Genomic DNA, 26,698 nt, shown 5'->3' on the forward strand with positions numbered 1-26,698 from the left:
CTTAATTGAGGAACACAAGGTAACAGGGCCTCAATTCTATTAAGCCTGACTCCACCAACTCAGCAGTGGCTACAGCAGCAAACCAGCCTGGTATGTAGTGACTGCTCTTGGAGGTGACATGAAAAGCCCCCAAGGAGTGTCTCTGAGTTAATTTCTCCCTTCTTTGTTCCTCATGGCCATGGCTCCTTAGTTGAACTCTGATTAACTCTCTTGTCAAGATAGTCTGGGGCCATCCTTCCAGGAAAGCTACATTTTATATCATTGTTTTTAAGTAAGTCAGACATTACCTTTTCTAAAGGGCTTTCTACTCGGGGTATGCTGATCATGGGCATCTGGGCCAGATTATCCATATGAGAATGTTCATGCTCTGGCTGACGTCCTCTGAAGTTATTTACCACACAAACAACCTAGAAAGGATTAGAACATAAATAGAATAGCTAAGGAACAACTCATTTCTTGGAGCTTTGATCCTGACATCCGTAACTAGGCAGAACTGACACCAGCTTTCGTCACAGTAGAAACACAGAAATAGGAAGTTCATGATTTACAGAAAATCCTGAATTAACATTTCAAGACAAAAGATTTTCAACCAATTCAGTATTATGTGCATCATCCAAGAACGAAAAAAATATCTTATCTAAAAATCAAATCCATTACCAAAGCTGAATAATAGCAATTATGAGCAACATCATGAAGAGATGTCCAGAGCATGTGTAGCAGAATATGAACTTAAATTCCTATGAAGGACCAAGTACCATCTAAGTTTTGTCCAGCAAAGACCTTCTCAAATGGAGAGTGAGAAAAGGAGAATAAGAAGACAAAGACCATCTCCAAGTTTCAGCTAAGCTGAAAACGCTCTTAGGGCAGCGGTGCCTCTCACTCAGGGATATTAGAATGTGATCTAGACCAGTTTGTTAGTGTTTATATTAATTCAGACACTCATCTAAGCAGCAGTGTTTGCACATTTGGTTTTCCTCAAAACTCAACTAAATTGGATGCTACTAAGGGACTGATGCAATATACATCAGAGACTGTGAGAAAATACTCTGGGACAGATTCTAGGTTCTTTTCTGACTTTAGGGGTACAAATAGAATGAAAAAAACTTCAAAATGAACAACCAAATAGAACTCCTGGATACCTTCTATGGAAGCGAACGTCTGGAAGTGAGAGCAGATCTACTTTAAAAGATACCTAAAGCTGCCCTCACATTTCTTAGAGGAGCTAAGCTAACACCCACCTCAGCCATCCTGGTGAGAGTTCCCAGCCAAGCCAAGTCTTCAGATCCAAGATCTTAAGATCAAGACCTTGAGATCCCAGAGTCAAGCTCAAAGGTGTTTTCATGGGGAAAAATCAAAGGTGTATTTATGACTATTCCAAGCTGCCAGGCAGACAAACCTGCAGGCAGGGAACAGCAGTGACTATTCTGTGCAACAGCCTTGCAGTGAAGTTATCGGGGAAGATAATTTATAGATTAGCAGCAGCTTTCTGACACAGATCCTAGTCACTGGGAACTGTGACTAACAATCTACTTTTGAAACACGGTTCCAGAACAGGAAAAGGCTAAACAAGGGATTTTCTGATACAATTTTGTAACATAAAAGGTCAATGTAAACCTGAATTAGTATGAAAGAAATTCAACATTATTACTTTAAAGTCAGAAAAGAAATGTTTATCTTATTGCTAGAATTGCCTATCTTATATCCAGTGTAGAGACCTTCACTGACTACTTATTCCCTGATGAGTGTAGGTATTCCTGAACTGAAATTCATACTTCATACATGAAATCATAACTAGCTCTTCTGGAGGATCTACAGTTTCTTAAAGTAGAGCTTGATGGAAATGCTACAATCTGGTTGGTAAGGAAGTGAACAAAAAGATCATTGGATCAGTCCTTTCTTCACATTCCTGAGTTGGTGGAAATATAACTGAGGAAACTGATAAGACATTAAAAACGAGAACAAAAAAACCCTCTTCTGCCAAGGCCCCCAGTTTTAAGAAATACAAAGCTACGCTCTACTTGTTTTCACACAGAAGTGACACAGATACACACTTACCAAAAATACTGCTATAGATATTCCGATAACAAATCCTGCTATTACATCTGACCAGTGATTTCGATACTCTGCTACTCTGTTGATTCCAGTAAGGAAAGCCATGCACATCAAGCCCAAACACAGAACAGGTTTTGCAAGCCTTGTTCCTCTGGCTTTTACTGTGTTGGTGATATACATCTGAAAATTAGAAAGGAAGACATTACAAGGCCTGATCGATAGCTCCCACTGAGTGGTGAATAAAAGCTCTATATTTCGTTTGAATATGCTATTTGCATTTATCTTTTCTTTTGGTAAAGAAACAAGAAATCAAGTGTTAACATCATCACACCCTTTCCCGAGGGATATAGAACAATTAGCTTGTACAGCAAAATTACATTTCATGTGAACCTAAAAAGCCCCAAAAGAACAGGCAAATGAACCAGTCCTAAGCTATTACTCCCAATCTTTGTATTTATTTATGAAGAGAGGTAAAGAGACTGATTTTTCATGGCACAGTGTTGACAATAATAGCAAACCATCTTTACCCTGAAAGTGGCTACATCAAGGCCTTGTTATCATTACAAAATGCCTTTCTTCCTCATAAACAACTTCTCCAAGTGATTAACTAGAGATTTGTCAAAGAGCAGTGAAAATGAAGCTAAATGCCAGCATCTGCTTTTAGAAATAACATATAAAAGCTCCAACCAGCGCTGAACCAATAGAGAGCCCTGTGCTTCACAGATGGTGACTGGGGATGTTTAGTACCAGTCCCTCCCGGCACACAACCCAATCTAAAGGCAGAAACTTTTATGCATCAAACTGAGAAATCAATGTGCCCTGCCTGCACTCTAACTCTCCCTGTGCAATACTACTGAATTAAAAGCACTGCCTGATGACAGAAGGGCTCTTCTGCCCTAAGGGTGCATTAGTGACTACTAGCCAGCACTTTCCAAGCTCTGATGGGCCAATGGAAAAAATCACAGAATCCCAGACTGGTTTGGATTGGAGGGGACCTTAAAGCTCATCCAGTTCCAACCCCTGCCACGGGCAGGGACACCTCACACTAGAGCAGGTTGCTCCAAGCCCCTGTGTCCAGCCTGGCCTTGAACACTGCCAGGGATGGGGCAGCCACAGCTTCTCTGGGCACCCTGTGCCAGCTCCTCAGCACCCTCACAGGGAAGAGCTTCTGCCTTAGATCTAACCTGAACTTCCCCTGTTTCAGTGTGAACCCATCACCCCTTGTCCTATCACTACAGTCCCTGATGAAGAGTCCCTCTCCAGCATCCTTGTAGCCCCCGTCAGACACTGGAAGCTTCTCTGAGGTCTCCACACAGCTTCTCTTCTCCAGGTTGAACATGCATGAAAACCAAATCTTTAATTTCCATTTTCTTCAATCTTGGCATTAGGACTGCTTGAGAGTTGTTGCCTTTCATGAATTATATTTCAACTAACAAGATTTTGAGGGAAAAAAGGATGTTTCTGCAATTAGACCTCTGAAATCCCTAAGACCTTCACAGAGTTGAAGTTTTTGTATCAAAGAATGTAAATATTTTCTCTGGAGTTTCACTGGATACTCCCAAATGTGGAATTCTGTGCCTCTGAACTGCAAAGGGAAACAGATACAGATGAATCTGCAAAGAAGAACCAGTACCTTTTGGGCCAACAAATGGGCAATGCTTTCTTTTTCTGTACTGTCTGAAACCCAGCTGCATTTCCTGGGTAATCAGTTATGAGGTGCTGCAATAATCCAGCTAAGAAGAAGTTTGGGAAGCATGGTTACAGTTATAAACTAAGTGAAGGAGGTAGGAGGCTGTCTAAAGGGAGCAATATCTGGCAGCAATTTTTGTTCAGAAGAGGACAAATCAATGCTTAAGCTTAAAATCACTTAGCTTATAATCACCCACAGCTGCAACACAAACATCTTCAATGCACCTTACGTGCTGGTCAGCAAGATAGCAGCAAGCTTTCAACTAATGCAGACAGAGGAAAGCTGGGGCTGGGGGTGAGTTTTGGGGTGTGAGTCCAAGCCACAACTCCCCTGTTCTTCCTAGAGCATTTCAGAAACAGTGTTTCTCCATTCACTGACTAACCTTTTGTCTCAGCTCCTCCTCTTTTCTCAGGCTCTCTTCAGTAAGTTACTCTTATCATGTGGAACACTGGTAAGAGAACTGCAACTGGTTTTGTACATGGCACAGACAGCAGTGAACACCAAGTTACTCAGCAACCCTCCATTTAGTCTCCTTGTATCCCTGGATACTACCACCATTATTCACATTCACACGACCTCCTAGAACATCTGGTGCTAGGGAAAATAGTCTAATATCCTGAATATGCAGCAAGACCACCCAATTTCAAATCCAGTTTGGGTGAAGCTGACAACTGTTTAAGTGATGATACAGTGTTGCATTTCAGTTATCTCTAACACCTGCTCATCAACCAAGAAAATGATCTCAGTTCTTACGAAGTCAAACCAGATGTGTGTAAAGCACTGATTCTGCAGTAATCCAGCCAAACGGCAGCAGTCCTCATTCAAAGCTAACCTGGAAAGCGCTTTGCAGAAAATCCTCACAATCTTTTTACTGTCAAGCATGTCTCTCAAATGCCTACTCAAAGCACTGAGTGAGCAGAAACAACAGCAGACTTAGGCTGTGCCTCATATGAGTAGTAAAGACATACATTTGCTGAGTCCCTTCCTATATGTGCAGCCAAGACTGTCATGCCCAGCCCACTACTGAAAATAACCTGGGAGTTCTGTCAGCACAGGTAACATTTCTTTTATAGAATCCCTGACTGGTTTGGGTTGGAAAGGACTTACAGCTCATCCAGTTCCAACCCCTTCTACGAGCAGGGACACCTCACACTAGAGCAGCTTGCTCCAAGCCCCTGTGTCCAGCCTGGCCTTGAACACTGCCAGGGATGGGGCAGCCACAGCTTCTCTGGGCACCCTGTGCCAGCTCCTCAGCACCCTCACAGGGAAGAGCTTCTGCCTTAGATCTAACCTGAACTTCCCCTGTTTCAGTCCTTTTCTTCAAAGAACAGACAGCACTGATGGTAGTAATAGTATTAAATTAAAATATTATTAAAGAATCAATAGAAACAGGATAAACTTTTCCTGAAAGTGAAAATTCTGTACATTTACAAAACTCTATACAGCAAATGCAGACTCTTCCAAGGCATGATTCATAGATGTCCATTCTTAAACTTCACCTCTTGCAGCTCTAATGCAATACATTAACACTGTCAATTCATTCAAGGATCTGATTTGCACTAAGAATAAAATATAGGTAAGCAGCTGTTTTCTTCTTGATGCTGGAAGGAAAGCTATAAACCAGCACAATCAGGAACTGACAGCAAAGAAACATCCTGAAAGATGACAGTATATTTCCTCTCTTAATTTTCATAAATATTAAATGCAGTATCAACAAAAGAAAATAGCTCAGTGATTTAAAACATGAGTGAGAAGGAATTGTAAGTCCATCGTTACAAGTCCGTCATTATGAGTCCATCTTTACAAATCCATCTCAGTTCCTTATAAGGACAGAAACTGGGAGAGAAAGAATCTAATCAAAGAAATTGTTGAAATTAGCCAATGCAAGACCAGCAGCAGAGATTTTGTATGTAAAGTCAAAGATCGATACAGTAGTTGCAATTGATTTTGCAGTCTGCACATTGTCCTGTGACGTCAGTGGTAAAGCTTCTCCTGAAGAATTTCTGCTATTGCTTTTCCTTCTTCCTGAAATAAGATTTTAGTATGAATAGATATAAAAGGTGATACCAGCAAGTAGATAGTGGCAGAGAGCCATGTAAGGAGGTGCATGTTATCTGATCATTCTATAGGGTACAGAGTCAGAATGGTTAGGGTTGGAAAGACCTTAAGATCATCTATAGACCAATATTTACTGGCCTTTAAGGAGAACACAAACATTTGTCCTTCAGTCCTCAAGGTGATGGAAATGAAATCTTCAGAGAACCTCATAAATTGAAAGAAGAACTTTACTTGAAGTGGGTTTGAAAACAGGTATTTGAAAGAGTCAGAATCACCACCAGCACCCCAAAGATGAAGCTACCTTTAACTTGAGATTGCTGACGTGACTGTCTCAGGTCACAATTTAAGGAATAATCATAGTGTTGGAATTTAGCTTGTAGTGGGAAAGCTTCCCAAAGTGTGACGTTGCAAGTCTGACTCACATGAAGTATGTCCTAAACCTAGTGCAACCAAAATCATTCCGAAACCTGTTAAGAGGAGAACAGGACGTGTATGTCAAGTATGCTCACCAACGCAAATGGCTGTGCCCACAAGCACACAGGTAACAGGTCCCAGAGCCCTGTTCTAGTTAGAGCAGTGATAGTTGTCAAGCTGGCTGCACCAGCCAGGAGGGAGGTTAGTTTTCCTAGCTGATTCCATCAGCCTGGGGCCCAGAGATGCAGGTAGGAAGATCCCCTCTGTGCTTGCTATTTCAGTCCTTCCTGAAGCAGATGGTCTGGGGGACTGTCAAAGAGACAGACCAGTCCATTAGTGGGCAGAGAACAGTGACTCATGAAGCCACAAGCAGGAAGAGGAAGGGATCATGGTCCAGGCACCTATCCCAGGCAGTGCTACAAATATAAGAACTGCTGTGTTTTGTTTATGATGTGCTTTCAAAGTCAGGGTTGGCAAAGGGAAAAGAAAGCTTTAGAAATTCTGGACCTTACTATAAAGTTTCCCACTAGGAGCTCCCCACAGCTGTAATTCTAAACAACTGGAGAAGGAAAGAAGCATCCTTCAATGTACACCAGGACTGTAAGATACATCCAAATATTAATTAAAGCTAATTGAGTCTTCAGAGGTTATTATCTTGAGCAACTGAATTGGAATGAAGAATTGACTGACAGGGAATACCCCAATATTTTTAGATAAATCCCCAGATCACATTGTAATGTTAGTTTTCTATCCAGCTGGCAAGTAACTAATATATCCAATATATGAAGCCCATGATATATGCTGTACAAGCAATGTCAAGGGACACTTTCATTTGCTGTGGCAGACACTGCAAAGAAATTCCTTGTTCCTAACACTGCCTCTGAAAAGCAGCCAAGAGAATTTGTTAATTCTTTAATTTCCTGACAGGAAAATGGACAACAAAGCTGACTCTACAATAAGGTGATTCTGCTACTCCTTTTCCTCCTGAACACTCCCTAAAGCTTATCAAAGAAAGGTTTGTCATGCCTCTCCACCAGCTGCCCAAACAGGTGCTTCAAGATGAAGGAGAGGTGAGACAAGGCTGGATGAAGGAGTGACAGGGAGCAGAATGTCACCACGCTGCTAGAACTGTGGCCCACACTGCCTTGCTGTCTTTTCCCAGTGACCTATAAACACAGTAAATAGCAAAGATGATACAGCAGAATGCCAGGAGCTAGAACCTTGCAGGAAAGATGATCATAGCCCCAGCAAGAGCTCTGCAGTGAGGAAAATGTCAGCTTTACCTGCTAGCCTTGCCTGAGGCTGCAACTGAAAAAAGGGTTCACATTTACAAAGCCACATGAGCAGGCTACAGAGCTAAGGGCTATGTCAATTATGAAGACATTAAACCTACCCTCTGTCATTACAAATCCAATGAAATGTAGGCAGTAGCACTGAGTTCAAACATCAGCCTACAGAGGTTGGCTGCCAACTGCTCTTGTCCATTGCAATAAGTATAAAACAACAAAAGAGCAAGATTTTATACAATGAATTAAGACTTGTCTGAAACCCCAAGTAAAAATCCCCTAGGTCTGCAGCACCAAAGGGCTGCTGTTAGTCACAAGTCTTGTATTTCAGTCCATGGGAATAGACTGACTAAATCGTCATATATCACTTTAGAAACCCTACTAAAAAAATACTCATGACTTCTCATTTCTATGTCTCACTTGTGGAAAAAACTTGGCTGCTTCAGAACAGACTTCTAATTGTCCAGGCTGTGTCCGCTTACATCTATCAAAGTGTGGCTCATCCAATTATATTGTCATAAACTTGCAGTATTTGCCTTAATACCTACGTTAGCAGATGTTGCTCCAGCTGAGAAAGGTTGAACCGCAATGCTGATAGGAAACAAAAGCAGATGTACTCAGGTTATTAACCCAACTCAAGTAAAACAAAGCAGACAGAAGACCTAAGATGAGTTGGGCAGCTACCTAAGGAGAAATCCAAGTAGCAGCCAGCCTGGTTGGACATTTTGGGATAGATTTACAACATTTCGTTTTGAAGACTGTGGTACCCTGTGAAAAATAATCCTGAAAGCCTGAAGAAGACAGGAAATACATCCTTAAAAGTTTCTGTGTTTGGAGCAGGGTAGAGAAGACACTTCACAATAGTGCTGCCATTCAGCATTTCCATTGCTAAGTCCTTTTTGATAGGTACTGAGGGAAAGTAAAGGAGGCAAGAAAAGAGAGATCTAAATATTAGCAATACAATTGTTGGCAAAAGGCTGTACTTTGAGCAAGAGAGGAATTCAGAGTTACCATAGCAGCCACCCACTCTTGAAAGGAGGGAGGGGGAAAAAGAGAAAGACTCAAGAACTTAGATTGAAAAAAAAAGGAGCTTATTGTTAACAAGACAACGTGCACAAATGCCAGGAGATAAGGACCTGGCTGCACTTAGATGGAACGAGATAGGGGAATTAGTAGATAAAAGTATAGGCTTTGCTTCTAAATGGGTTGATGAGGGAAAGCACACAAATCTGACATTGTTCACTCCCAGCAAGGATCAGCTTGTTGCCTGTTTACAGCTCTAAGCTGGTGTTTTGTGCACAGCTGGCTGAAACGCCCAGAGAGGATTCGGGAACAATCCCTCTCTCTCTTCCAAACATTTCTGCTAACCAAAAAGAACATGCATTTTGTATCAGAGATTCTATGCTCATGAAATCCCAGCTAATATGTGACCATGTTCTCAGTAACTGTTGCACCACGGCTCACGCAATGACCTGGGTACTCTTTAAACCTTCTACTCGAGAGAACAGTGATGAGGAAGCTGTTATTCAGGGCCAGCTATCCTGATAAAATGACAGTGTAGGGATATGACCCCAAATATTGGAACACAGAACTTCATTCCCTGATTTTCAGCTGCAACCACACAACAGGATTAAAAAACTTAAGGACTGCCAATATTGCATCTAGAACCTACTTTTGCAGGCTACAACCCAGTTAATACATGATAGCAATTCACTTTATTAAGCAACATGTAAGAATTCAGAAGTCCTGAGAGCAGTTTCCAGTCCTTTAATTAAATGATGATAGTGTTGTATATCTATAAAGTCATGAAACAGACCACAACAGTTCTAATGGTTGATGCTGCTAACCACAATGACTAGAGAGGGCATAAGGTTTGCATACTCTCATTCATGTCAAAAGCCATTGATACTATAGGCATTGATTACCATTGACAGATATTAGTCTTTACTAATGCCTATTTCTTATTTTTAAAATGCATTAATACCTTTTTCCTTTCTGCTTTGCAGTAGCTGAACAGTTGGTTTCCTTTGGTTACTATGATTCATGGCAACAGTGGAAATCCAACTTTACAGATGGATGAGAAAAATAGGAGCAATTAAAATGAAGAATGCTGGATATTGTCTAAAATAGCTTGTGCCAAATTTAGAGGTATATTTCAGTGAAGCAAAGCCTTAGATATCTCCCCAAATAAAGACAATACTATGAGGAGTCTTACACTTGCCTCAAGTTAGAAGTTTATTGCTCATCTCTTATTTGCAGATAGCACTTGCCTGTACTAACTCAAGATCCACATCTCTTAAACAGACATTGCTCACCAGGAAGCAAGTAGTTCTAGAGTCATATTCAGAACTTCAAGGAGTTGGCAGTCTGTGGATGGGGTTGGGATCTTTGCCATGTTGCCAAGGATCAGTTTCCAGATCGATCACGAATTAAGTCAGCTCATTAAATACATGCTCAAAAGCAACACACATGTGTATATATATATATGCATATATATATGCACACATCCATATATAGAATCACAGAATGGCTTGGGTTGGAAAAGACCTTAAAGCTCATCCAGTTCCAACCCCTGCCATGGGCAGGGACACCTTCCACTAAAGCAGGTTGCTCCAAGCCCCGTCCAACTTTTCAAACCTAATGAGGAACCAGTCTGTCTCTTCCCACTCTGCCAACAGTGCAAGCAATAAAAAGTTCTTCTTGTGATTTCTTACAAAACCTTGGCATCTCTATCTCCTGCTTTGTATTTCCTCCTATTACTCTCCATTGCTTCTCCACACTTGGATATCTCAAAACCAGAGAACTGTATTTGGAACAATCAGAGGTAGAAATACACACTTTAGAAACTTGCAACTTGCTTGTGGTTATGGTTCCCCAGATAAAATCCTGACTTGTCTGCCAGGCTAAAGAATTCATACAAGTTGGGTTAATAAAAAGGCAGTATTTCCAAACTAATTACTTCCAAGTTTTGCTCCTTTTAGCATCTGGCCAAAGCTGGTACAAAGTTATATGGAAGATGACTAAACAGGAGCATGAGGTAACATTTAAATTCTTCAACCTAATTTGAAGAGCAATTAGCCTTCCTGTCCTGCCCAGAGATTATATCTATTTAAAGGCAACGACTACTGCAGTAATGCAGAATAACATACTGAGTTTATGTTCTGGTTTACATTAAAACCAGCTGGTTGGAGATGGCACCAGTGTTGTTCTGGTAGCTCGGCTTCGGTGTTGTAATAAAATGGAATGCTGTTTTTGGTGACCTTTCTGCTCATCATGCAATAACTGTACAATCCTGGTCAACATCTTGGTCAGACAAATGGACAGTGGGATTAAGATGTCTGTGATGGCACCGAGCTGTGCGGTGCAGTCAACACGCTGGAGGGAAGAGATGGGATCCAGAGGGACCTGAACATGTTTGTGAGGTGGCCAATGCCAACCTCATGAAGTTCAACAAAGCCAAGTGCAAGGTCCTACACCTGGGTTGGGGCAATCCCGCGCACAGCTACAGGTTGGGCAGAGAAGAGATTCAGAGCAGCCCTGCAGAGGACTTGGGGGTGTGTGCAGTTCTGGTGTCCTTAACATAAGGACATGGAACTGTTGGAGCAAGGCCAGAGGAGGCCACGAGGATGAGCAGGGGCTGGAGCAGCTCCTGTATGGAGACAGGCTGAGAACACTGCGGCTGTTCAGCCTGGAGAAGAGAAGCTGCGTGGAGATCTCAGAGCAGCTTCCAGTGTCTGAAGGGGGCCTATAAGGATGCTGGGGAGGGACTATTCATTAGGGACTGCAGCGACAGGACAAGGGGTGATGGATTCACACTGAAACAGGGCAAGTTCAGGTTAGATCTAAGGCAGAAGCTCTTCCCTGTGAGGGTCCTGAGGCGCTGGCACAGGGTGCCCAGAGAAGCTGTGGCTGCCCCATCCCTGGTAGTGTTCAAGGCCAGGTTGGACACAGGGGCTTGGAGCAACCTGCTCTAGTGTGAGGTGTCCCTGCCCGTGGCAGGGGTTGGAACTGGATGAGCTTTAAGGTCCCTCCAATCCAAACCAGTCTGGGATTCTAAGAACTGAGTGAGAGGTTAAGCCTGGCCACAGAGGTACGCACTGTCTCATTTCCCAATGACACCATTAGGGCAGCCCTCAGCCCATCCAAAGGGCTACGATGAGAAGCACAGGTCAGGGAATAGACTTCCACAGGCATGTGCTGTTTACTTAAGAAGAAGTCGTGCTTCTGCCTAAGACTAGAATGACATGTACTGCCAACTGAGCCAGGCACAGAGTTACTTCTGTGGGATTCATTAGTCACTCTGCCTCCCCACACTTCTCAGTAGCCCCTAAACCACCTCTAATACCAGCTGGTAAACAGCTTTCATCCCATCCCTGCTCATCACTCCCTGTATCCGAGAGAAGGAAGAAAAGCTGTATAGTCTTGTAGCCCATCTCATTGCAGAATAAGAGCCAAACGGACTTTGCATGAGCACTGAGGTACCTGTAAATACCAATTCTGGCATGCAGAGAAATACAGAGATCTGGGGAAACCTGCAGAGATCAGACACTTACATACACCCACTCTTCTGCTTTACCCCACCAAAGAATGTGCAATTCTACTAATCTGTACTGGGTTAAAACATGGAGAGGAACAACTACCAGCCACAAGCAATCCTTAGCCTTATTCTTTATCACCCAACAAACCTGGTTATCCTAAATCTCTCACCTCTTTTGGACAATTAACCATCTCTCAGCATTGCCTTAGCTTTCAAGGCTCAGAGAACCACTACGTATGTGATGCTCAGAATGAAGTCCAACGAATCAAATTCTCCAAGGCCTCACAGTAACTCATAGAAAGTTTGCACACATAAAATCAGCCAACAGTTGTTGCATCTTCTCCCCATTCCTCCCTCCTCCCTTCACACTGTGATCTGTTTGCTCCCAACAAATACAGCGATATTAAATAGTACAATATACTTACAGCCAGATACATAGCTGCATATACGCTTAGTGCTGCTTCTTTGGATGGGAATGTCTTTCTGGCTTTCATGATAAGGTCTGGATTTCCAGTACAGGCATGGACGCTACTGATGAACTGTGTATACTGTTTACATCCAAGTGCTGTATAGTTGGGTTTACAAAGTGCAAGAAAATGTGGTGCAAGATTCCCTGTTACTACTTGTCCAGCATTTACAAAGATGTCTGTAGCAAACAGTCCAAATGCATAAATTCCTAAGGAGGAAAACAAAGAGTTACATTTAGTGACAATTTCACTCCAGGGAAACACATTATAGGATTTATCATAGTAAATACCAGCTCCTTCAATTTAAGAACATGACAAACCCTCACATGTACTATACCCTAAAGATCCAGGCTCATGTTGGAGATGTACCTTCACAACCACAGCAACAACACTGCATGTACCTCCACATCTGATGTCTCTGCACCCTTCAGAGGAGCATGCTCAGCTCTTGTGCAAGTAGCCTGCTTCCCCAGGCCCCATAGGCAAGAATCTCCCTTGTTCAGGATAGCTAGCTATACTGGTATCTAACTTTGACCCATGTTCACTGAACAGGAGTGACAGAGGCAAATTCTTCACCCTATAAATCTGCTGGAGAACCAAGGAAGCCAGGCCATGATGGAGAAGCAACTTGAAAAGTCACAACATAGACTGGACGTCATTTTCTCTTCCCCTGCAGCTGTAAAGAAGCTGAAGTACTAAATAATTTAATATTGCCATGCATGAGCTGTCTTCATTTTACCTGCTACTGGGTACCTCTCTATGCAGAGCATATTAATCACAAGATCAACAGTGAGCTAAAGACCTATATATTGGAGAAGCTACGTATGCTAAAGAGGGTTTGTTTTCTGAGACCTATCAGCAAGACATTAAACACATGTAGTCATTCATTAGAATGGAAATGAATGTATCTGATCACTTAAAACAGATGAGGTCCCTTCCTATTCTTTTGGAAGCAGAAAATGAACTCTGCAAGAAAATACAAACACAGTACCCTGACTGGGAGGCAAAGCCAGCAGCTCTGTGTTCTAATCCCACCTGAGCTGCAGATTTCCTCATGGATTTCCATGGGCAAATCACTTTACCTTTCCCATACTTCAACTCACTGTGAATTCTGACCATTCCCAACTACATGGGACACCATGAGGGCTCTTCCAAGAGGTACACCACAGCAGACATGATCCCACAGAAACATACGTGTTTCTACAGGCCACTTGTTTCCCTCAGCAAACCTAGAGGACTGCAGACGAGCTCCGGGATCCTGGCTGGTCAGCAGCATCACACTGACATTAATTCACTTTGAGCTGCTTGACACTGGTGAGCAGTGGATTGTACCTGGCCAAGTGGCTGCACAGAAGGGCCCTTTCAGAAAGCCCTGAGGGTGTGCACTGCCCCACCATAGGTGGGCACATCCCTCACTTGGTGTGAGCACAATGGGTGGTGATGCCTCATCTCTTACAACAGTGCTTTTTTAAACTTCTGTGAGCAAGGAGAACCCCCCAAATGGGAAGGAAATGCAGGCACTGATTGCACACAGAACAAATGGGGCAGGAGGAGCTCCTCATTATCACCCCCCACCTCCTCTGCACCTGTGCAAGACAGTCTGATTCTTAATGACTTTAAGCAGTCTAGCAAGCAATGGGCTCTCAAAGGCAGGCCCAGCTGTTACACAAACACTGCAAATACAGACACATCTGCCCATCCCGTCCTTTCCCCTGCGACTGGGGCACGCAGGAGGATTAGCTGCCCCAAGGCTTCCTTCCTCCAGCTGCTTTGCTTAGATACAACCATCAGCAAACAACATCAGTGAGCTCTGCTGTGGTAGCCCTGCACGTACTGAAAAGCAGCATCTGGGAATATTCAACAGCCATTTGGAGCAGTGGTATTTCTCCCTCTGAACACATTTACAATGCACTAAGTTGAAAGGATGACATATCTACTGAGGTCAATGGGAGAGTTACAGCCGACTTCAGTGGAGTACAGATTTTGTTCAGTTTTCTACTAGGGACTGTAAAATAATCTCTAGGCTCAGAAAGTACATAAACCGTGGATCAAACATCCCCATGTCTTCAACTTTGGCTGCTATGTGTCAGAAAGAAAACTATCAAATATAGCTCTGGCACAAGGATATCTCCTTTCTCCGGGCCTGCTGGTTGTTCTTCCTCCTTGTGATCCCAATTTTTTCTCTTTTTACTGCTGCTTCTGCAATTGGCCTTTATCCCAGCTTCCAAGAAGCTTCAGTTGCTACCCAAAAGGAGAGAACTCGCTGTACCTGAGTTAAGACTACACATGAAATGGTGTATGGCTATGTGAATATTCTCCCTGGGTCAAAATTAAGACACAATCGATCACTGTCAGCATTCAGAAAAGGAAAGCATTAGTTTTGCTCATACCAAGGAATCTGATGGTCCTGCGCACCAGTGGATTTATATAACAACAGTCTCCAGTTAATATTGTTTTCTCTTGGTTTTCAAAATCCTTTGTAGCTAACTGTAGACAAAACACTGCAGTTTCTCCAACGATAATCTTAGGGAAGGAGAAAAAATGGGAGAGAAATAGTACATCAGGTTACAGCAAGTCCAACATACTGGTGTTTCAGAGATAGTTATCGCATCTTACAGAAACAAGACCAAACCAGCACAAAAAGATAACGTAAGTGAACCAAATGTTAATCTTCTTATGCATTATGGCTTTACTTAATCTTCTTATGAATTATGGCTTTACTTTATTTGCATTAGAAGAGAATAAATTTTTACAACCAAGACTTGGAATTAACATGAATGAGTTTTCAGAATGAGGGGAAAGAGAAAGATATCTGTCGGTTCAACACCACCAGATCACACAACACACAAGATGTGGACCAAAGCAAAGGCCTCACCCTGGGAAATACTGAACATTTCAGTTCCCACATGGTTTTCAAGGACAACCAGCACTTCACAGGGCTCTGAATTCTGAACCATGGGGTCTACTGGGGCAAATCACAACAGAGTTCCTGTTCACATCAGAGGACTGGTTTGCCAGGAGGTGTTTAACAGGGTTTGATGCAGATTTTGCCAGCTCAGTTTATCAGGTCTGGCTTTAGCTTTGTTCCTCACGCTTGAGCAAAGTGTCACCACTGATATTTTAACGTTAAGCATGGCCTGTTTCACCTTCACGACACCAAAATGAATAAAGTTCTCTATAGATTGTTCACATTTTGGTTGGCAAAAAATAAATAAATTGAAAAGTACAGAATTTGAATGTAAAATATCCCCTCTAAGATGTGCAAGAAAACATGACCTTTAATGTATTCATTATAGTTATGGTATTGAGATTTATTAGCCAAAGCCAAGCCTTAAGCATGGCTCTACCTAAACCCATGACACTGAAGCTTTACAGTAGGTATGATTAAAAGGACCAGAAGGGTCAGATACTGACCACTGTATTCCAATTCTGATTCACTGTGGGACTTAAAGGCAAGGCTCTCCCAGTAACCAGTAAAGCTTATTAAAGTTTATCACACTGTGATAAACAGGAATGAAGACCAGCAAACTGAAAGTCTTCATATTATACATATTATACAAAAAATAATGCCATCAAATTTGATTCAGTGTCTAGGTCTTCCTAACCCTTTGACCTAGCAGGAAATGAGAAACCTTTGCATAGATGACAATAGGTCTGAACAGTTCTACACACAGCACTGGTTACAAATCAAAATCCCAACAAAACCCCCAAAACCAAGATGCAGAACAACTATGGGTGATGTCTCAAAAGCAGAGATTGCTGTCAACACGAAGAATGTGATTAATGGTCTTACTTATTTGTAGATCTACACAGATGACTTTGGGGTAAATCGTGACACACAGAGGAAGAAAATGCTTCTTACACACAACAAGGCACAAATAGCAAAAATCACTGTGGTGGCAAGCATGTGCAAAGCAAAAGCCAGTTTGTTACAGAACCAGTCATCATCCATTACTTCAGACTGGCTTTAGATCCTAATGGCTTTTTTAGATGAAAACCAAATGTCAACACCTGAAGTAACAGCTATCCTCCTTCTACTTTAGTGCAAGCAAATTTTCAGCTTACTGAAGTACATTCCTTCATCTATAATCAGCAAATGATGGGTACATGTATGAAACATAACCTTGAAATCATGGTCATCATTCTGACTCTGATAAGGAGAATTCAGCCCAATGATCCCTTCAGCTTTCATGAAAACAAACAACACAAGCCCAGTTCCAATAAGATTCATATAGGTGAGAGCTGAAATACTACTGTTTTCACTGAGAGCCATAAGAACTCCCTCCTTTCCTCTGGAATAATGAACCATCAAGGACTTGAGATATACAGTGCTCAACCTAGGCAAGAACACCAACAGCAAGTGTGCCAGCAAGCTCAGCTCTCCAGCTCTGAGATGAGTCCAGATCTGCTGATCTAGTAATACAGGTCTTGTTGGCAGGTGGGGAAGTTGGGAGAACTGTTCATTCAGCTATAGGAAAGGAGATCCTGACTTCCAGCCTTGCAGCAACCCGCCTTCAGCAGGTCTGTGCTGCTGGCAGCAATCCTTCCTTATAATCCCCTGTCTTTGATGGTGAGCTGGATGAAGGGAACACTCTGCTGCAGGAACAGGAGGGAGCAGTGTTCAAGTTCTGAGTAAAGTAAAAATACCCTCAGAGTGGGTATGGAAGTGCAAGGGTCAGAACGATGCAGAACTTAGCTAAAGACAAAACCTTTGCTATATTAGGCCTAGTGCTCTACCCTCAGCAGTAATGAGAGTGGGATATGCCACTGAGCACAACAAGTATTCACCTCTATCCTTTTGTGGCTTGGCTTTGATAGAATCCTTCTGGAATTTGGCAATACATACAGGTTCTGTGTTTTTCTGCACTGGCAGCTGTTCCTCCTCCATCTTTCAGCACAAGCACCGCTTATCTCAGTCATCAGCCTATTGAGGCTTCAGAAATGAAAGGAAAATCTTTTTCAATCTCCTAAATCCCAGGAGAGGTTCTGTTTCCCAGTGCAATTCTTCTTTCCAGCACTACTGGCAATAATCAGCTCTACAGGGCAAAGGAAAGGGAGAGCAATCTCCTTCTTGCCCATTAACATAATCCAGATATGTGGTATATTCCAGGAAGGAACAATTTCTGCATTCCCCCTGGCACAGGGACCATCATTAACCCCTTCCACTACATATGCAAGTTACAACCAGTCAACAAATGCCATTTAATAGAACAGGATTACTTGTGCGCCTCTTAACCAAGTCTTGGGGCAACAAGTTTTTGCAATATGCCATACCTGACAGTGAAGAATAGCTGTGGAGAATCTGACAGCTCTGACAACATCAACTTTTGGACAGAGCTACACAAGCTCAGCTATAGAAATAGAACTTGCAATGGAAAAAATGAAGTTATTAGAAGTGTGTTTTACCTTATTCTGTCTAACACGGTCATACTACTTTAGATCACTGTATGTATCTCCTGAAGTATTATCTGTATGAAAATCCCTAGCTTAACAGATATTTTAACAGCTGTTAAAAAGCAGAGGCCATCCATCCATCCATCCCCAAGGCTCAGAAAACCTTCTGATATATAATTATAGCATGTAAAGTATGAGGAAAAGAGCAATTTTCACCTGAAGACTAACAAGACAAGTTGCAGGCTTTTTGGTTTTTAAACACCATACATATGAATTATTTTCACAGTCCTTAGATAAAAACACAGTGTACATAACTGTTACAAGAAGGAGTAAGACAAGAATGATCACCCTACAGGCACTGGCCTAAGCTCTGTTGAGTGATGATCAGGCCCTTGATCTGCTACAGCTTCCCTCTGTAGCCGCAGGGAAGGACATTAGACCTGGTTTGCAGTATAAAGCGTAATAGGAGCAACACAAAAATCACCCTACATAACAATATTTATTATTAATACATCCTTCATAAATAGCCTTTAGATAATCATTTCTTTTCATGGAAACACAGAAAAGAAATATTAACACAGCAGAATCTAAATTCCAGGAAAAGTTCTCGTATCCATCTCCATGGTAATCACATCCTGTCTGCGATGTGACAACCCATTCAGCAGTCAGGAACAGTGGGAGGAATGAGATCTAAAATTAATATTTCTTCTTATTTCACCTCTTAGCTCCTGATTCATTTATGAGCTGAGTGATTTCCATGGTGGTTCTGCAGTAATAATACATTCACTGCCAACAACCCAATGCCAGTCCCCCTTTCCTTGTTTTCCACGCAGGATACTTATAGCATTGAGCACTCATTCCTTACACTGATTCCTTCCTCCCAAATAAGTTCAGGTTTTCTCTGTATTAGTCATTTTTCCGAATTCAGGCAAGCTGTTCTTAGTTTTATCACTGCATGTCAATTCAGAAACTGAGTTTGTCCTTCCCAAAATCATCTATCAAGTATGCTCTTAACTGGGTTCAAAATTCTGAGCTCTTTTTCAACTTGAAATGTCAAACCTGACTCATCCCGAACCTCAGCGCCAGAGCAACTCTGACCTTGTTGATTTTCCAGTGAACTGGCTCCCTAAACAAGCTTCCCCTCGTGTCAAGTATGGTTTACAACAGCCAGCACCTATATAAATACACGACCTAAAATCTGTACTTCTGAAATACTAATGAGATTTATTGTATAGATTGCCTTCTCATGCATGATGTTACTGCCTATCAAAACGCGGGATTCAAGTGCAAATAGAATGTTCATTTGGGTGATAAGCTATCTGAAGGTACAGGAATGCATTTAAACAAGATAAATCTGGAAGTTTAAGGTTGATAATCTCTATTTGGGATTAGCAATGGAATTTCTGCATAAACATTCATAGATCTTTCCAGATAACACCTAAAGAGTCGAGCATACAAATGTTCATAGAGGCCAGGGAACGTGGTAGAACACACAACTCCCTCTCTGCCAATTCTCAGGGTTATGCTGTAGCTACAGCAACCACTCGGATGGATGAGTAACGCTGAAAAACAGCTCTTGCATTAAAAGACCACTAAATACTCATCCATGTTCTGAATTTATCCAAGTTAAGAAGAGCTGACAATACCATGCACTGCAACTTCTCTTTGGACTTGTCATTTATTGTGTCTCTCTCATTTTGGCATGACTTGAACCCTAAACAAAGGTTTTGCAAGGCCACTGTCAAGAAAAAAAATGGCAAGGGATTGTTGTTTTGGGGAATGAGCATCTAGGGCAGTCCACAGTGCTGCTTTTCTCTCTAGGATGAACTGCCTCATGCTTCCTTAATAGTTAGGAGGGGAAGCTGGGAACTGGAGCTATAAATCTGGGGGATGCTCCCTGTATCGCTAGGCAAATCATTATCATTTCAGTTGCATGGGCCCCCCACTCATTTCACTTACAAGTTCTCACTGCGAAAGCGTGGGGTAGATTTCTTTGTCAAATCTGATTTCCACAGGCTTTGTGGTTCCTGGTCTTTATTTTCCTTTCTTAACTTTAAGCAGTGGGCTATTTCTGGCCTGCTTCTCCTTGAAAAATGCCACCAACATACCCCAGAGCACAATGGTCTCAAGAGTTCAGAGAATCAAGCAGCAGAAACCTTGGTCTTTAGTGATGCTGTACCTAAGCTCCGTGGTCTGCTTTAAGCTAAAATTGCTGTGTGAGGTGACAGTTCTGGCAGGAAAAGCAGCAACAGTATTTCCAGCAGTAGCAATTTCAAGTTCAGTATGCAAAGCTTTCCCTCGAGGCCATTTTCTTTGTGTTTCTCTTGTTCCCATTACTTCTTGCTTGCTTAAAGCTGACAGCAAGTGCCCTGGTTGATTTTCACAGAACTGCATTTTTCTATAGGAAAAAAATTACAAAAATAGTTATGAGGAAAATGAAAAAATAAATCCTGGAGAAATGCTACTGATGAAATACAAAATATCCCCCTTTGCATTCAGCATGGACATACAGGACCATATGGCAAAGCAGCTTCTGAAGCTTCTGAAGGTCTAGAGAAGACTTTTGAAAACAAAATTGCTTTTCTAGAGAAAGATAGGGTAAAAATACTCAGCCTTTTCTTCCAGTCCATTCTTTTTTCAAAATACATATGCCTTTTTTTGTCGGTATACATTTGGTCATGGCCATTTACAAAAGAAAAATAAAAATATAAGATTACAGATCTAATAGTCAAATAATACCTGCTGCTTTCTCTGTGTTGCAGAGTATGGCTATACGCTACAGAACACTAATATTACTTCTGACAGGGACAAATATTCTTTATTGCTCTTTGCCATACGGAGCACATGTACTGAGTACGTAACAGTAAAGGTTTCTCACTTCATGAAGTCTTTGTTGCTATTTGAAAGCAAAAGGCACATAAACCCCAAGTACTGATAACCAGGGAGCTTCAAGCACATATAAGGCAGAAGCTCTTCCCTGTGAGGGTGCTGAGGTGCTGGCACAGGGTGCCCAGAGAAGCTGTGGCTGCCCCATCCCTGGCAGTGCTCAAGGCCAGGTTGGACACAGGGGCTTGGAGCAACCTGCTCTAGTGTGAGGTGTCCCTGCTCGTGGCAGGGGTTGGAACTGGATGAGCTTTAAGGTCCCTTCCAACACAAACCAGGCTGGGGTTCTGTGATAATCACAGAGACATGGACAACTGCATCATTCACCAAATTATCTTTATTCACTACCATATAACAGAAGAAAATTAAATATTTTTAAGTCCAGTGTCTCTAAATCCATCCTTTTGGCTTTTTCTCCCTTCTTTTTATTTTTTCCTAACCAAGCAATTTTTTGTGTATGCAAACAGCATACACAGAACTCACCTGCCTTAACCAGCAAGCAAAGCCTCTGCACAGCAGCATGCTGTCACCAGAGCTGGAATTCCACAGTGCTAGAGCAAAATCTGGTTATCTAAAAGGTCATTTACAGAAGCAGTTATCAGGACCCTGCTATTGTGAGTATCTAAGAGAAGGGCCTTGTACCATCACCACAGAGGGCGAATGCTGGTGTGTGACAGCAGGTCCTTCATTTGAAACATTGAGAAGCATCACAGACTAGTTCGGGTTGGATGGACCTTCAAAACTCATCTTGTCCAACCCCCTGCAATGAGCACCTTCAACCAGAGCAGGTTGCTCAGAACCACATCCAGCCTGGCCTGGAATGTCTCCAGGGATGGGGCATCCACCACCTCTCTGAGCAACCTCTGACAGGGTTTCACCACCCTCACTGTAAAGAATTTCTTCCTCACATCCAGCCTGAATCTCCCTTTGTCAGTTTAAACCCATCATCCCTCATCCTGTTGCAACAGGCCCTGCTCAAAAGTCTCTCCCCATCTTTCTCATAGGCCCCTTTCAAGAGCTGGAAGGCCACAACAAGGTCTCCCCAGAGCCTTCTCCAGCCTGAACAACCCCAACCCTCTCAGCCTTTCCTCACAGCAGAGGTGCTCCAGCCCCTGATCATTTTGTGGCCCTTCTCTGGATCAACTGATGCTCTGCAACAACACCAGAAGGACGAGCAAGCAGCCCCATGGGGTGCTCTGGCCCTGCATTGGTGGGTCCATTTGCTCCAGATTCAGCCCACTTTACCCACTGTGCTTGCCATCACATTCCTTCCTCGTGTCTCCTAAGCCTTTTATATAGCTGTGAGATGATGAGTATACACTGCAGTTCTCCAGGGGTTTAGAAATGGCCCGGACACTAGGAAAGTAAGTTTCAGTCATGTTAACATGTCTGGGGGCAAGGAAGTGTCTGGTACCCGACTCCAAAACTATCTAACTGCTGGCATGGTTTCACAATGCTGAAACAAGTATTCTCAGTGAGCACATTCCAAGAGGCAGTGGATAACAGATTGTGGTGAGAACTTTGGGCTTTTCTCATTTTAGAAACTAACATACAAAAGCTAGGGAAAAAGATATTAATCTAGAGAAAATTCTTCACATTTAAAAAAACAAAACACAAAAACCAACCCCAAATTAAGTAATTTTGATCTGAAAATAGTGAGAGGAAGAGAAAAACCTGCCTTCAAAAAGCATCAATTCACATTTCAAAAGATAAAGTTACTTCAGGCTGAAAGACTCCAGACAAGGCTCTTCAAATAGGTTTGAAGTTGCTCTCATTTTCTGTTTACAAAAACAATGATGCCATTATCCAGACTTTCCAAGCTCCGTAATTTATGACCAGAGATCTACTGATTTCAGTCCACTGATCTCTGAATGATACCTGAAAAGGGTTACATACAAGTACTTCATTAAGGATTTTGAAAGATAACTATTCATCGAATGTGGAGGGTTTTTTTTGCAGGTGCTTAGCTTCAACCTTTAAAACACCATAATGTTGGAGAAAGAGAAATAAAACATTCCAAACCCTGCTACCATTTATCTCCCCCATCAAAAGATGAATTCCATATGGCATGTTCAACTCTGCACTCGGCTGTATCAAGGAAGTCTTCTATTGGACTTCAAGTGATCCATGTGAAGAAGACTGCAGTTCCTTATGGCCTGGCCTTGGTAAACCCCTTTGTTTCTTGCCAGTCCAAGAAAGCAGTACTTTGTTCTGTCTGTTGAGAGAGATTGGTTTCTTAACCCTTCTGCCCATCCTGAAAACATCATTCCTATATGAGCACAATCCCAATGCTTATGATACCCATGGCAATGATCATCTCCAACAGCAATGTTACTTAATGCTTTAAACCTTAAATGATCTCCACAACTGCACTTTTCTACCCACATGAACATTCAGTTGCAAAATTCAATATAAATGGGCTTTTATCCCTGTTTGAATAAAAACTGATCACATAAAAGGCATCTCTTAAAGATTCTGCTCACAAAGTAGTGGTTTTACAGTCAGCATGTGACTGGAGCCAACTGTTCCCAGAGGCTGAGAGGAAGGAGAAGATCTGAATTTCCTGCTTTTCACACTGTCTTACTTCTATCCCACTTCTACTCCAGGCCAGCCGCGTTTTGGAGATACATTACTCCTGCAATCAGAAATGCCATCCCCACCAAACAACTGAAACTGAAGGGCCACTCTATCAGTGTAATCACCCTGTGTTTTAACATAACCATGAGAAAATCATGTTGCACATACAATTTATGCCACATACAATTTATTGCCATTTTGTGGCAAAACGTGTCTGCAAAACATACACACGGGATTGGTTTTCACTCATATTTGTTACTGTCAATTAGGATTGGATTTATGATGCTAAGTAGGCAGCTCAATAAAACAATTCTACACTTTTCTATTAAAAATAATCTTAACAATATGATAGCTTTCATTAAAAGCACATAACTAGCTCCACTCCTATAATGGCTTCTGTACAAGCATCTCTACCTTTACAATTCTTTTAGGCTAATTGCCAACCCATCACATACACTAAGGTCATTATCTTCTTCCAGTTGAAATCAAAGGTAATAGCCCCACTAAATGCAAAGGGGCTGCTTTAGCTGTGAAAACCTGTGGCATTCTAGATTAAAATCCAACACTTCAGCCACAGTGGGGAAATGCATCTTAGCTATGAATGCCATCCCAAGAAGAAAACAAAACTAGGAAGCTAAGCAATTTTACAAGGGAATAGTACTAAATAGTTGGGAAAGAGGTTTAACAGGTCCAATAAATCAGAAAGAAAAGTCTACAACTGTAATGCTCACTGCTGACTGTATTACCATAACATTATTCTTCTTAGAGAATACTTTCTCCACATTGTGAGCATTACTGCAAGGGATCTGATCTAGAACTCTGACTTGAATTGAGCCATCTCACATTGGGGTTACTTGCACGCAATATGTACACTCAGCATAAAACCAGCAGTAAAACTGCTGAGTAACAAACCCTGAGAGCATTAATCCACATTTCTGGTGCCCGTGAAAGCCAGGAAACAAATGACCAAATAAAAGCCTTTAAAGAAAAAGCAAAGACTATGACTTGTACTGTCAGCAACACAGTCTAAGCAATGAATCCACGCTCTACCAAAAGTAAGTTCTGAAGCTTCCCTGACTTCCCTGATGTTATTCCTGACATGGTCACTAGAGATGCTGGTCAGTGAGAAAGGATGAGAGAGAAAAAGAGATCAAAAGTTCCTCTTCCAGGCCTGCCCCAAGCAGCCTAGATGCAAACCAATGTGTGACCATTCACCTGCATCTCTTCCCTCAGACTCAAAAGCTGTACTTTCACAGTGTGCAATTATTTCTCCTTACGAATGTTATTATAATTAATTAAGACACTGAAGTGGTGTTTATTAGAAACAGAATCTTAATGAAGGCACAGAAGTGGGAGTAGAGAACTGTTTATGAGCATCAGAAGTTTTAATAATTGCTTGCCTCTTAACAATGCAATGGCACTGAATTAAGCAGCTTCTTCACAAAACACTGCGGAGCAGCAGCATGTCCCATTTGTCTTTATTTGACACATCTACACATTGAAAGACTGCTTCAGGAATGATTCTGTACATCCTGCAGATCAAATATGGGGCATTTACTTTATGGTTTTCTGCAAATATGATCTGCACCACTCTCATCACTCTTTCAACTCTGCTACACACTGTCCATTTTACTGCTCCTGCCACGAATCCAGATGGCTGCAGATGTGCAGCTGGCAACACTATGTTGTCTGACCCTGGTTAGGAGTTTACACAATGTAGTGCTTGAATGGAGAGGAAGTCCCAAGTGCCCTCATTAGCACAGCAGCCAATGAGCTGAAATAGGAGCAGCAAGAGTGGGAAATCTTAGCAAAAAAATCCCTCGTACAGGAAATGCCTCCAAGACAGAGGGGAGATTGTATGCTTTGCTGTGAAGACACCAGAGCATAAAAACAGCTCTTTTAGGCATGCAGTGGTATTCTGAAAACTAATTGTGAAGACTATAGGCCAAAGTAAGCCCAGCTACTCTTCTTCACTATGTGACTGTATCTCCTTCCACTCATAAACTAGGGCATTACACTTTAACTTAATGCTTACCAAAGGATCACCTCCTTTGCACTGTAAAATACTAGCAAACGTGCTGCTGGTTTAATAAAATACCTTAAGAAAAGCTCAAGTGGTGAGAAAAGTGTTTTAAGGATGAATGAGGCTATTTAAGAATTTCAGATCATGGGAAGCTTTGACACTGGCTGTCTTCAAGGCAGACTTGAGAAGAGCTGGCATTTGGTCTTCTCTGTGAAGGCAGTAAAGGCATATTAGATAAAATACATGATCATTATGTAAATGCATGAACACTGGCTTTTAATTAGCAGTGGATGTAATCGCTCATTATTGGAGCAATTGAAGTTAGTACCAGAAAGAGAAGTTCAAAGCACGCTGTGTTGAAAGGTGCCTTCACAAGCTCAGAGATACGATCCCTGTTTAGATACTCTGGTGTGTGAACTCATTCTTTCAGGCATTACTTTTTTGTCATTGCATTTGACCTTAACAACACAGGTGAAATCGACCATGGAAACATGACTATTTTGGGGCAGCATGTTGTGCATACCCACATCTTGAGTTTTTTAAGGAACAGAATCATAGAATCATAGAATAGTTAGGGTTGGAAAGGACCTTAAGATCATCTAGTTCCAACCCCCCTGCCATGGGCAGGGACACCTAGGCTCTACTTGATGATTTTCTTCTACTTCTGATCATGCAACAATCACAGTCCATTCAGAAGCAAAAGAAATTCAGAGTACAACTGCAATACTGACTCTTGAAATGAATATGGCTCCATACAAAGATCCATTCAGCATCACAATACAAAGGTCCAGTCAGCATCACAATACAAAGATTTGATCAGCATCACACTCATTCCCTTATACTATTCCACCTCAGGAAAACCTTGCCGGTTCAAGTAGCATTGAAGCTTGTGATTAGAACTCAGCAACACTGAGATAATAAATTCAAAACTACTACATACCTAGCTCTTGTTTAACTCTTTTCATGCCCAAATCTCCCAGTGCTTTACAGAGAAGCCTGGTTTCACAGTTGCCACATGACAGCTAGGCAGTAAAGGCTAAATGAACATCCTGCCTGAGTGGCCACATCCCTTTATCAAGGCAAAGGCTGACAGAGCTCCATGCATTTATCCTGCCAGCTGCAAATGTCCACGAACTCCTCACATACCCCAAGGCCAGTTTGCCTACAGATCTCATCTGCCTTTGCTAAATGCTCTGGAAAGGATCCCTGTGACTGACTGAAGCACTGACTTCAGTTGAGCTTGAGTGCTTGGCAAAGAGGGCAAAGAGAACCATTGTAACAGCCAGACTGTCCTCACCACCATTCACAGGAGCTCAC

The 26,698-nt window shown here is 42.1% G+C and overlaps 1 protein-coding gene across 4 annotated transcripts in view; it reads right to left on the minus strand.

The window, feature by feature from the left end:
- PLPPR5 (phospholipid phosphatase related 5) overlaps positions 1–26,698 on the minus strand; it is a 67,249-nt gene that overhangs the window by 10,703 nt on the left and 29,848 nt on the right. For all 4 annotated transcript variants that reach the window (XR_004081238.2, XM_031053471.1, XM_031053470.2 and 1 more), the window contains 4 exons: positions 14,895–15,027; positions 12,463–12,713; positions 2,056–2,232; positions 288–407 (listed from right to left, as the gene is read on the minus strand). Coding sequence is in view for 3 of the 4 variants with exons in the window: in XM_031053471.1 (XP_030909331.1) it covers positions 288–407; positions 2,056–2,232; positions 12,463–12,713; positions 14,895–15,027 (681 nt within the window). In the remaining variant the exon portion in view is untranslated. The remainder of the gene's footprint in view (positions 1–287; positions 408–2,055; positions 2,233–12,462; positions 12,714–14,894; positions 15,028–26,698) is intronic.

The sequence above is a fragment of the Melopsittacus undulatus genome, chromosome 6, assembly GCF_012275295.1.
Source record: "Melopsittacus undulatus isolate bMelUnd1 chromosome 6, bMelUnd1.mat.Z, whole genome shotgun sequence".
Classification (NCBI taxonomy): domain Eukaryota; kingdom Metazoa; phylum Chordata; class Aves; order Psittaciformes; family Psittaculidae; genus Melopsittacus; species Melopsittacus undulatus.